Here is a 12,065-nt window from a genome sequence, read left to right on the forward strand (position 1 = left end):
AATTCTCGATAAAAACATATTATTCTCGGTTTCTAAGTCCAAGTCTTATTTCATGGAAATGAAATAAAAAATATTAACAAATTGATTTATGAAAACTATGTCTCTCTCATTATGCAAATTCCATAAATGCATTTTTAGTTTGACAAGAAAATCAAACTTATGGAAAACATAACAAAATAAAATTCATACAAGATTAAGTAGTTGAACCCATAGTAATTTTTGATTTTATTATGTTACCAGTATGATATGAAATTTTATATAGCATATTAGAGGAATAGTTTAAATCTAGCTTTATATCAAAAAATATAACGTTCGTCATTTCAAATCGGAAAATTTAGTTTAATCCTAAAATGATAAAAGTGAATAATATTGAAGAAGGGATATATGATGAATAGAAAGTGGGACATTTCAAAGTGTCGAGAATTGTTAAAATGAGTTGTCCGTTGCCTTCCCAAATACCAGCATAGTTTCGAATATCATTGAAGAAATAACCATCACTAGAGTTGAATGCATATGGTTGACTACCAATATTTTATAAAAAACTATCGTAGACTGTGATATTTCCACTGGGTAATCTAATGCTTTAGTTAGTGCCCATGAACTTCCTCCTCCTGAACCTCCATTTCTATTCAATCCTGCAAACCGCAAACCAACCAGCTCCTGCACCTGGACGGTCACTTGTACCATCCGCAGATTTAACACCGTGCTCATGTAATGATGAATATTGTCGTGCAGATTCTCCATATCCAAAACTGAAGCCAAAAGAAGAATTTGCCAATTTTCGCCATTATATTTTCCATCTACCCAATAACCTTGCGAAATAATTCCTCCTCCTGAACCTCCTGAGCCATCATCTGGACCTCGAAACTCAGTATTCACGCTAGCACTATTGTCTGAGCCACCACCGCCGCCGCTTACAATAACGCGATGCCAGAGATCGTTCTTCTCAAATTTGACACATGTTTGGCCGCCTCCGCTCCCTGAGCCATTATCAACTTCATTTCGATACCAATTAGCTGCGTATCCGCCACCGCCATATCCTCCAGCAACCATATTTTCTTGGATATAGCATCGCTCTGTTTGTTCCTCTGTAATTTTGTATGTATAGATTCCGCGACCGCCGATTGTAAAAAAAGTGGTTGTTCGCTTAGAAAGTATTATTGTTCCTGAGATATAACCGCCAGAGCCTCCTCGACTATTCTTTTTCTTGCATTCTGTGTTTCCGCGAATGCAGTTACAATCTCTTGACTCGTGCAATTTCCATTCGAATCAATGAAAGTCGAAACTTTTCCTTCAGTTGCTCCTCCTGAGGCACCATACAACTCAAATTTGTACACACCTGCAGGTAAACTAACAAAATAATCTGTACATTCACTATTTGATGTACATGGATACTTGAAGATATATCTTTTATTAGTTTCATCAACAATAACATCTTCAGTCCTAATAGATTCATTTACAAGATGATATGAAATCATTTAACGACTTATATAAACTTATCGACTATAACGGATGGAATCATAATTTCTTAACTTCTTTGTTCGGTTTCAATTTTGCCTTAGACCGAATCCTTTCATGATATTCGACCATGTACTTCATGTTACTGGTCTCCTTGTTCAAGGACATACTAATATATTCAATAAGGTTAAACTGCATTTTATTTTTTGAAAGTTTTTACTTGATTTTATGAATATATCTTTATGAAACCAATAAAATCACATTATCTTTGAATACACGAATCAGCTGATCCTGGCCTTTCTATTGACCTCTTTAATTAGATAGACAATTCGATTTTAATATATTTTGCAACTTTTCTTAAATGAAGGTTTCGACATATATTTCTATGTTGTTGAATACGTATACCGATGATTATCGTAATATTTTCTTGTTGTTTAATCGATGAATTTAATTTGAATTCTCGATAAAAACATATTATTCTCGGTTTCTAAGTCCAAGTCTTTTTCATGGAAATGAAATAAAAAATATTAACAAATTGATTTATGAAAACTATGTTGCTCTCATCATTATGCAAATTCCATAAATGCATTTTTAGTTTGACAAGAAAATCAAACTTATGGAAAACATAACAAAATAAAATTCATACAGAGTTAAGTAGTTGAACCCATAGTAATTTTTGATTTTATTATGTTACCAGTATGATATGAAATTTTATAGCATATTAGAGGAATAGTTTAAATCTAGCTTTATATCAAAAAATATAACGTTCGTCATTTCAAATCGGAAAATTTTAGTTTAATCCTAAAATGATAAAAGTGAATAATATTGAAGAAGGGATATATGATGAATAGAAAGTGGGACATTTCAAAGTGTCGAGAATTGTTATGAGTTGTCCGTTGCTTCCCAAATACCAGCATAGTTTCGAATATCATTGAAGAAATAACATCACTAGAGTTGACATATGGTTGACTACCAATATTTTATAAAAACTATCGTAGACTGTGATATTTCCACTGGGGTAATACTAATGCTTTAGTTAGTGCCATGAACTTCCTCCTCCTGAACTCCATTTCTATTCAATCCTGCAAAACCGCCAAACCAACCAGCCTCCTGCACCTGGACGGTCACTTGTACCATCCGCAGATTTAACACCGTGCTCATGTAATGATGAATATTGTCGTGCAGATTTCCATATCCAAAACTGAAGCAAAAGAAGAATTTGCCAATCTTTCGCCATTATATTTTCCATCTACCCAATAACCTTGCGAAATAATTCCTCCTCCTGAACCTCCTGAGCCATCATCTGGACCTCGAAACTCAGTATTCACGCTAGCACTATTGTCTGAGCACCACCGCCGCGCTTACAATAACGCGATGCCAGAGATCGTTCTTCTCAAATTTGACACATGTTTGGCCGCCTCCGCTCCCTGAGCCATTATCAACTTCATTTCGATACCAATTAGCTGCGTATCCGCCACCGCCATATCCTCCAGCAACCATATTTTCTTGGATATAGCATCGCTCTGTTTGTTCTCTGTTTTTGTATGTATAGATTCCGCGACCGCCGATTTGTAAAAAAAGTGGTTGTTCGCTTAGAAAGTATTATTGTTCCTGAGATATAACCGCCAGAGCCTCCTCGACTATTCTTTTTTTTGCATTCTGTGTTTCCGCCGAATGCAGTTACAATCTCTTGACTCGTGCAATTTCCATTCGAATCAATGAAAGTCGAAACTTTTCCTTCAGTTGCTCCTCCTGAGGCACCATACAACTCAAATTTGTACACACCTGCAGGTAAATAACAAAATAATCTGTACATTCACTATTTGATGTACATGGATACTTGAAGATATATTCTTTATTAGTTTCATCAACAATAACATCTTCAGTCCTAATAGATTCATTTACAAGATGATATGAAATCATTTAACGACTTATATAAACTTATCGACTATAACGGATGGAATCATAATTTCTTAACTTCTTTGTTCGGTTCAATTTTGCCTTAGACCGAATCCTTTCATGATATTCGACATGTACTTCATGTTACTGGTCTCCTTGTTCAAGGACATACTAATATATTCAATAAGGTTAAACTGCATTTATTTTTTATGAAAGTTTTTACTTGATTTTATGAATATATCTTTATGAAACAATAAAATCACATTATCTTGAATACACGAATCAGCTGATCCTGGCCTTTCTATTGACCTCTTTAATTAGATAGACAATTCGATTTTTAAATTATATTTTGCAACTTTTCTTAAATGAAGGTTTCGACATAATATTCTATATGTTGTTGAAATTACGTTACCGATGATTATCGTAATATTTTCTTGTTGTTAATGATGAAATTTAATTGAATTCTCGATAAAAACATATTATTCTCGGTTTCTAAGTCCAAGTCTTATTTCATGGAAATGAAATAAAAAATATTAACAAATTGATTTATGAAAACTATGTTGCTTCATCATTATGCAAATTCCATAAATGCATTTTTAGTTTGACAAGAAAATCAAACTTATGGAAAACATAACAAAATAAAATTCATACAAGATTAAGTAGTTGAACCCATAGTAATTTTTGATTTTATTATGTTACGTAGTGATATGAAATTTTTATAGCATATTAGAGGAATAGTTTAAATCTAGCTTTATATCAAAAAATATAACGTTCGTCATTTCAAATCGGAAAATTTTAGTTTAATCCTAAAATGATAAAAGTGAATAATATTGAAGAAGGGATATATGATGAATAGAAAGTGGGACATTTCAAAGTGTCGAGAATTGTTAAAATGAGTTGTCCGTTGCCTTCCCAAATACCAGCATAGTTTCGAATATCATTGAAGAAATAACCATCACTAGAGTTGAATGCATATGGTTGACTACCAATATTTTTATAAAAACTATCGTAGACTGTGATATTTCCACTGGGGTAATCTAATGCTTTAGTTAGTGCCCATGAACTTCCTCCTCCTGAACCTCCATTTCTATTCAATCCTGCAAAACCGCCAAACCAACCAGCTCCTGCACCTGGACGGTCACTTGTACCATCCGCAGATTTAACACCGTGCTCATGTAATGATGAATATTGTCGTGCAGATTCTCCATATCCAAAACTGAAGCCAAAAGAAGAATTTGCCAATCTTTCGCCATTATATTTTCCATCTACCCAATAACCTTGCGAAATAATTCCTCCTCCTGAACCTCCTGAGCCATCATCTGGACCTCGAAACTCAGTATTCACGCTAGCACTATTGTCTGAGCCACCACCGCCGCCGCTTACAATAACGCGATGCCAGAGATCGTTCTTCTCAAATTTGACACATGTTTGGCCGCCTCCGCTCCCTGAGCCATTATCAACTTCATTTCGATACCAATTAGCTGCGTATCCGCCACCGCCATATCCTCCAGCAACCATATTTTCTTGGATATAGCATCGCTCTGTTTGTTCCTCTGTAATTTTGTATGTATAGATTCCGCGACCGCCGATTGTAAAAAAAGTGGTTGTTCGCTTAGAAAGTATTATTGTTCCTGAGATATAACCGCCAGAGCCTCCTCGACTATTCTTTTTCTTGCATTCTGTGTTTCCGCCGAATGCAGTTACAATCTCTTGACTCGTGCAATTTCCATTCGAATCAATGAAAGTCGAAACTTTTCCTTCAGTTGCTCCTCCTGAGGCACCATACAACTCAAATTTGTACACACCTGCAGGTAAACTAACAAAATAATCTGTACATTCACTATTTGATGTACATGGATACTTGAAGATATATCTTTTATTAGTTTCATCAACAATAACATCTTCAGTCCTAATAGATTCATTTACAAGATGATATGAAATCATTTAACGACTTATATAAACTTATCGACTATAACGGATGGAATCATAATTTCTTAACTTCTTTGTTCGGTTTCAATTTTGCCTTAGACCGAATCCTTTCATGATATTCGACCATGTACTTCATGTTACTGGTCTCCTTGTTCAAGGACATACTAATATATTCAATAAGGTTAAACTGCATTTATTTTTTATGAAAGGTTTTACTGTACTCAGGTGATTCTCTTAATATTTTCTTGTTGTTTAATGTATTAGAATTAATTGATTAATAGTTGTATGAGACCCATAAAATCGCATTTGCAAATTCATGCATATATTATGCTCTCTTCACCTTTCTGGTTTGCAAATTTTCTTATTGATGAAAGTTTCGACATAATAATCCTTATTCAATCTATATGTTGCTAAAATTACGTACACAGATGATTATCATATTATTATATTGTTGTTTAATGTATTAGATTTAATTTAATATGGTGGATATCTGGTGGAAAATGTTCTCAAATTTTTATTTTAATTCTATAAAGATAAAAGAGAAGAAGATAGAATAAGAGAAGTATGATGAATAGAAAGTAGGGCATTTCAAAGTGCCGAGGATTGTTAAAATTAGTTGTCCATTGCCTTCCCATAGACCTGGATAGTTTCGAACATTATTGAAAAAATATCCATCTTCATACTTGAAGCCATATGGTTGACTACCAATGTTTTCATAGAAACTATTGTATGCTATAATGTTTCCTTTTGGAAAATCCATGGCTCTCGTCAATGCCCATGAACTTCCACCTCCTGAACCTCCATTACCATTCATTCCCGAAAAACCGCCAAACCAACCAGCTCCTGCACCTGGACGATCACTAGAACCATGATAAGTTTGTACTCCTTGATTATGTAATGATCTATTTTGTCTTGGAGATTCTCCATATCCAAAACTGAAGCCAAATGTTGAATTTGCCAATCTTTCACCATTATATTCTCCATCTTCCCAATAACCTTGCGCAATAATTCCACCTCCTGAACCACCTGAGCCATCATCTTGTTCAAGAAATGTATTGTAATCTGTGGCAGAGTTGTCTGAGCCTCCTCCACCACCGCTCACAATCACGCGATGCCAGAGATCGTTTTTATCAAATTTGACACAGGTTTGGCCGCCTCCGCTCCCTGCACCGTTATAATTATCGAAAAGAAACCAATTTGCAGCATATCCTCCGCCGCCATATCCTCCTGGGATCATATTTTGTGGTAAATAGCATTCATCGTTGTCAGCCATCTTTTTGCTGTAATTATATATTCCTCGACCTCCGATTGTGAAAAAAGCGGTTGTTCCTTTAGAAAGTATTATTGTTCCTGAGATATAGCCGCCCGAACCTCCTCGGCTGTTAACTTGTTTGCATTCTGTGTTTCCGCCGAATGCAGTTACAATCTCTTGACTCGTGCAATTTCCATTCGAATCAATGAAAGTCGAAACTTTTCCTTCAGTTGCTCCTCCTGAGGCACCATACAACTCAAATTTGTACACACCTGCAGGTAAACTAACAAAATAATCTGTACATTCACTATTTGATGTACATGGATACTTGAAGATATATCTTTTATTAGTTTCATCAACAATAACATCTTCAGTCCCAATAGATTCATTTACAAGATGATATGAAATCATTTAACCACTTATACTGACTAACTAACACATTTATTTAGAATTATCAAATTCGAATTTACATAATTTATTTTAATTTTGCCTTAGACAGAATCCTTTCATGATACTCAACCATGTACTTCATATTTTCTGTCACTTTGATCAAGGACAAACTACAATACTCGATATGGACAATCTGCATTTTCAAAAAAAATAAAAACGGTTTTTTATTAATCCGCCTGATCCTCATCGCCTGAAACTTATCAAATAATATGAGCAGATTTGTAAAAAAATATTTTATGTATTCTATTACATGCACAACTTATGACCTGTACTATTCTTTGTGCTTTGTGCTTGATATAACTAGGTTGCAAAATTTTCCAAGAGATAAAGGTTTTGAATTAATATACCATATTATATTTTCTTGTTTCTTAATGTATTAAGTCCAATCGAATGAACTTCACAAGATGCAAATTAAGTCAGGGTTTTTTGCATTGGAATCAAATATAGAGTTCAATTTTAAAATAATCGGAAAGAATGAAAATATTCACAGATAGAAACCCTTTAACACTTATGTTCTAATTATTATTGATGAGAAAAACTACTTTAGTACAAAAATATGTAATTCACATTAAGAAATCTGGAGAAAAATGCACTAAATTAAGGATCGATAGATTCAAAAAAAATCAAAATTGTTTTATATAAAATGTTTTTCATCGTAATGCATAAATTGAAGAATAAATCTAGACTCAAATTGTAGGAAAAAATAGCAAAGTACTTATTCTAATGAATTAGATTAAAGATCGAAATACTGAGAAAAAGACAGATTACAGATGAACATAGCTCTTTTAAATCTTAAGAATCCAGGATAAAATTTTATGCAAGACCTAACATAAGTAAATAATGATTTCTTGAATAATACATTTTGCTACATTTCAATGGGTTCAAGATTGTGACGATGATCTTTCCATTACCTTCCCAAATGCCAGAGTAACTCCGAACATTATCGAAAAAATATGGACTTGTGGAATCAAATCCGTATTTTTGACTCCCAATATAATTATGGAAACTATCATAAACTATGATATTTCCTTTAGGATAATCCAAAGCTTTCGTCAATGCCCATGAACTACCTCCACCCGAACCTCCATTCCCATTCAATCCTGCGAATCCTCCAAACCAACCAGCTCCTGCACCTGGACGGTCGCTTGCACCTTCAGAAGATTTCACTCCTTGATTATGTAATGATGAATATTGTCGAGGAGATTCTCCATATCCAAAACTGAAGCCAAATGTTGAATTTGCCAATCTTTCACCATTATAAGCTCCATTAACCCAATAACCTTGTGATATTTTTCCACCTCCTGAACCACCTGAGCCATCATCTTGTTGAAGAAATATATTAAAATCACTTGCAGAGTTGTCCGAACCTCCTCCACCACCGCCCACAATCACACGGTGCCAGAGATCGTTTTTATCAAATTTGACACATGTTTGGCCGCCTCCGCTCCCTGCCCCATTATTTTCCACGCTTAGATACCAATTAGCTGCATAACCTCCCCCACCATATCCTCCTGGGATCATATTTTGTGTGAAATAGCAATCTTCTGTATTAGCTACCTGATTATTATACTTATAGATTCCATGCCCACCAATTGTGAAAAAAGCGGTTGTTTGTTTAAAAATTTTTATTATTCCAGAGATATATCCCCCTGATCCTCCTCGGCTGTTCAACTGTTTACATTTTGTGTTTCCTCCGAATGTAGAAACAATACTTTGACTCATGCAATTTCCACTAGAATCAATGAATGTAGAAATTCTTCCTTCTTTTGAACCTCCAGATGCTCCATACAATTCAAACTTGTACACACCAGCCGATAAACTAACAACATAATCTGTGCATTTACTATTTGATGTACATGGATACCTGAAAATATATCTTTTATTCATATAATCTACATTTACATTTTCCGTTCCAAGAAATTCATTATCAAGATGATATGAAAGCATAGGTTTATTCTATGCTTGATTGCCAGCATTAATGCTCTGAACTGTTAGCAGAAATTGAAGCTCTATTCGTTAAAGAATAGCACATATATTCTATCATTTTTAAATAGAAAAAATATTAAAATTCAAATAAAAAAGCAAATATAGCAGTGAATTTTAAATTTTTAAACGAGGCCCAACAAGAAAAAATAATGATTCCTTGTATAGTATATTTTGCTGCATTTTAATGTACATAGTATTGTGATGACAAGTTGCCCATCACCTTCCCAAACGCCAGAATAACTTCGAACATTATCGAAAAAATATGGACTTGTGGAATCAAATCCATATTTTTCGCTACCAATATAATTATGGAAGCTATCATATGCAGTGATGAATTCTTTCGGATAATCCAAAGCTCTCGTCAATGCCCATGAGCTTCCTCCTTCTGAACCTGCATTTCCATTCATCCCTGCGAATCCTCCAAACCAACCAGCTCCTGCACCTGGACGATCGCTCTCTCCGTCGGCTGATCTCACTCCGTAATCACTTAATGATCCATGTTGCTGTGCAGATTCTCCATATCCAAAGCTGAAGCCAAACCTCGAATTTGCAGATTTTTCACCAAAATAATTTACATCTTGCCAATAACCTTGAGCGGTAAAGCCGCCTCCCGAACCTCCAGAGCCATCGTCGAATCCTTTGAATGTTGAGAAGTCAGCGCCGGTGTTGTCTGAGCCGCCGCCGCCCCCACTCACAATCACACGATGCCAGAGATCGTTTTTATCGAATTTGACACATGTTTGGCCGCCTCCGCTCCCTGCGCCACTATTCTCACTAATAAAATGCCAGTTAGCTGCGTAGCCCCCACCCCCATAGCCCCCTGGGACCATATTTTGTGGGTAATAGCATGCATCTGAGTTTGCTTCTGGAATAATAAATGAATGAATTCCTCGCCCGCCAATTGTAAGAAAAGCGGTTGTCGACTCAAAAATTTTGATAATGCCAGAGATGTATCCGCCCGAGCTACCTCTGCTATTCTGCTTTCTGCATACTGTGTTGCCTCGAGCAGCAAGAACTATATCCTGACTAGAACACTCGCCATTAGAATCTATATATGTGGACACTTTATTCGGCTTTGAGCCTCCGGAGGCTCCATATAACTCGAATTTATATACTCCGATGGGTAAATTAACGACGTAATCAGTACATTGACTATTTGAAATACAAGGATACCTAAATACATACCTCTTTTTGTTCTCATCAAAACTTACGTTAGTTCTTCCTAATGAATCATCTACTAGATGATATGATAACAGTTTAACGGATCATATCTTCTTGAAAACATCGTAAAAATATGCAGTTCATCTGCATTAAAATGAATTTCCTTTGTCTGCAGGTTAGCATATTTTAAATCACAGCTCTTCTTATCCATAAAATTTTGGAATACCTTTAAATATTTCATTGATCGTAAACTGTCTTTATTATTTCTAAGTTATATAGGATCACTATGCAAAACTATTACTACTCTAAGTTTCTTGCTTGGAATTTTCTCCAAATATAACGTGATTTTAAGATTAGTGCGTTTTTTGTATGAGACTGTTATTACACTAATGCAAAATAATGCCTCTCTATAAAACTGCATGTTAAAAACTTTTGTTTAATGATATAATTTAATACGTCAAAAAATATGCTAAAAATACATGGATAATAGTTATAAAATTGATTTAGATAAATAAAGTGTGTGGTAGAGAACTGAAGCGAATCATAAAGCTACAAAATATTAAAAATATTATATTGAGTATAGGTTGGAATCCAGCCAATTAGTTGTTTTTATAAGCATTCTTCGAGATATGGCCAATGATGCTAACATCGTCATCTTCATTCTCTAAATTAAAATCTTCTAATATGTAATTGTTTGAACCTTCAACAGAACCTATAATTTCGATCTTATTTAGGGCTATGCATGGTGGATCACCTGGGCAGGGCTCATCCTGTATTAAACGAACGTACTTAGTTGCGTAAGTTTCGCTAAATTTATGTTGTAAACAGAAATTCATCAAAAGTGACACCTCAGAAAAGCTAAAATATTGAATTTTTGGAACTTTTGATAGAGCACGTTTTTAAATATTAATTAAAGTAAATGTATATTTTGTAAAGATTCTTGTTAATAAAAAAATAAAATTTTGAAGAAGAACACAAAATCTTCTGAAAAATAATATCACATAAACTCATATTATTTTCTAATATATAACTATTTTATATAAAATCAAATTCAATGATCTTAAAAGCGAAGGATAAACCTCAAAATTTCGAATATAATGAGTGGGAATATAATGCTTATCTATCATAAAACCATATGAAATATCAATTTTTGCTTTACGCCTAATTTTTGACGACAATTAGCAAAAAATGTTAAATGTTAACACTCAGTCCATTTGAATATGAAAAATAAAATTGACTTTGATTAAATGTTTTTATTTATCATGCAATTCTTCTTGCGACCAAAGATTTGAATAAAAGTTCAAAAAATAAGATAGCTTAAAAAATAATATACGGTAGTGTTTACTAATAGATGAATAGTATATAAATTCTATTAAAATGGATTTGATCCAAAAAAATATAAAACCAAAAATAATTGTTAATAATTTAAATGAAGAAGTAATTTAAAACGATTTATTTATGATCAAATTTTATATATTTTTTGGATCAAATCCATTTTAATAGAATTTATATACTATTCATCTATTAGTAAACACTACCATATATTATTTTTTAAGCTATCTTATTTTTTGAGAGTTTTATTCAAATCTTTGGTCGCAAAAAGAATTGCATGATAAATAAAAACATTTAATCAAAGTCAATTTTTATTTTTCATATTCAAATGGACTGAGTGTTAACATTTAACATTTTTTGCTAATTGTCGTCAAAAATTAGGCGTAAAGCAAAATTGATATTTCATATGGTTTTATGATAGATAAGCATTATATTCCCACTCATTATATCGTAAATTTTGAGGTTTATCCTTCGCTTTTAAGATCATTGAATTTGATTTTATATAAATAGTTATATATTAGAAAATAATATGAGTTTATGTGATATTATTTTTCAGAAGATTTTGTGTTCTTCTTCAAAATTTTATTTTTTTATTAAC

The 12,065-nt window shown here is 33.6% G+C and overlaps 4 protein-coding genes and 1 pseudogene across 5 annotated transcripts, besides 1 other annotated feature; all 5 read right to left on the reverse strand.

Annotated features, from left to right (window-relative positions):
* Positions 1-839: 839 nt before the first annotated feature.
* On the reverse strand, positions 840-1,478 carry TVAGG3_0684510 (annotated as a pseudogene). The gene has a single exon. A coding segment is annotated over exon 1 (639 nt).
* A 2,674-nt stretch (positions 1,479-4,152) lies between these two features.
* On the reverse strand, positions 4,153-5,301 carry TVAGG3_0684520 (glycine-rich protein family; the record flags this gene model as incomplete). The annotated part of the gene is made up of 1 exon (XM_001303961.2): positions 4,153-5,301. One exon carries the CDS (start codon positions 5,299-5,301, stop codon positions 4,153-4,155), a length of 1,149 nt encoding a protein of 382 aa, XP_001303962.2.
* Positions 5,302-5,758: 457 nt separating this feature from the next.
* Positions 5,759-7,117, reverse strand: TVAGG3_0684530 (glycine-rich protein family; the record flags this gene model as incomplete). Its single annotated transcript, XM_001303960.1, has 1 exon — positions 5,801-6,949. One exon carries the CDS (start codon positions 6,947-6,949, stop codon positions 5,801-5,803), a length of 1,149 nt encoding a protein of 382 aa, XP_001303961.1.
* Positions 7,118-7,801: 684 nt separating this feature from the next.
* On the reverse strand, positions 7,802-8,935 carry TVAGG3_0684540 (glycine-rich protein family; the record flags this gene model as incomplete). The annotated part of the gene is made up of 1 exon (XM_001303959.1): positions 7,802-8,935. The coding sequence occupies one exon, from the start codon at positions 8,933-8,935 to the stop codon at positions 7,802-7,804; it is 1,134 nt and encodes a 377-aa protein (XP_001303960.1).
* Positions 8,936-9,069: 134 nt separating this feature from the next.
* Positions 9,070-10,244, reverse strand: TVAGG3_0684550 (glycine-rich protein family; the record flags this gene model as incomplete). The annotated part of the gene is made up of 1 exon (XM_001303958.1): positions 9,097-9,804. One exon carries the CDS (start codon positions 9,802-9,804, stop codon positions 9,097-9,099), a length of 708 nt encoding a protein of 235 aa, XP_001303959.1.
* Positions 10,245-10,951: 707 nt separating this feature from the next.
* Positions 10,952-10,989: a mobile genetic element.
* Positions 10,990-12,065: the final 1,076 nt, after the last annotated feature.

Source organism: Trichomonas vaginalis, chromosome III (assembly GCF_026262505.1).
Source record: "Trichomonas vaginalis G3 chromosome III, whole genome shotgun sequence".
NCBI lineage: Eukaryota > Parabasalia > Trichomonadida > Trichomonadidae > Trichomonas > Trichomonas vaginalis.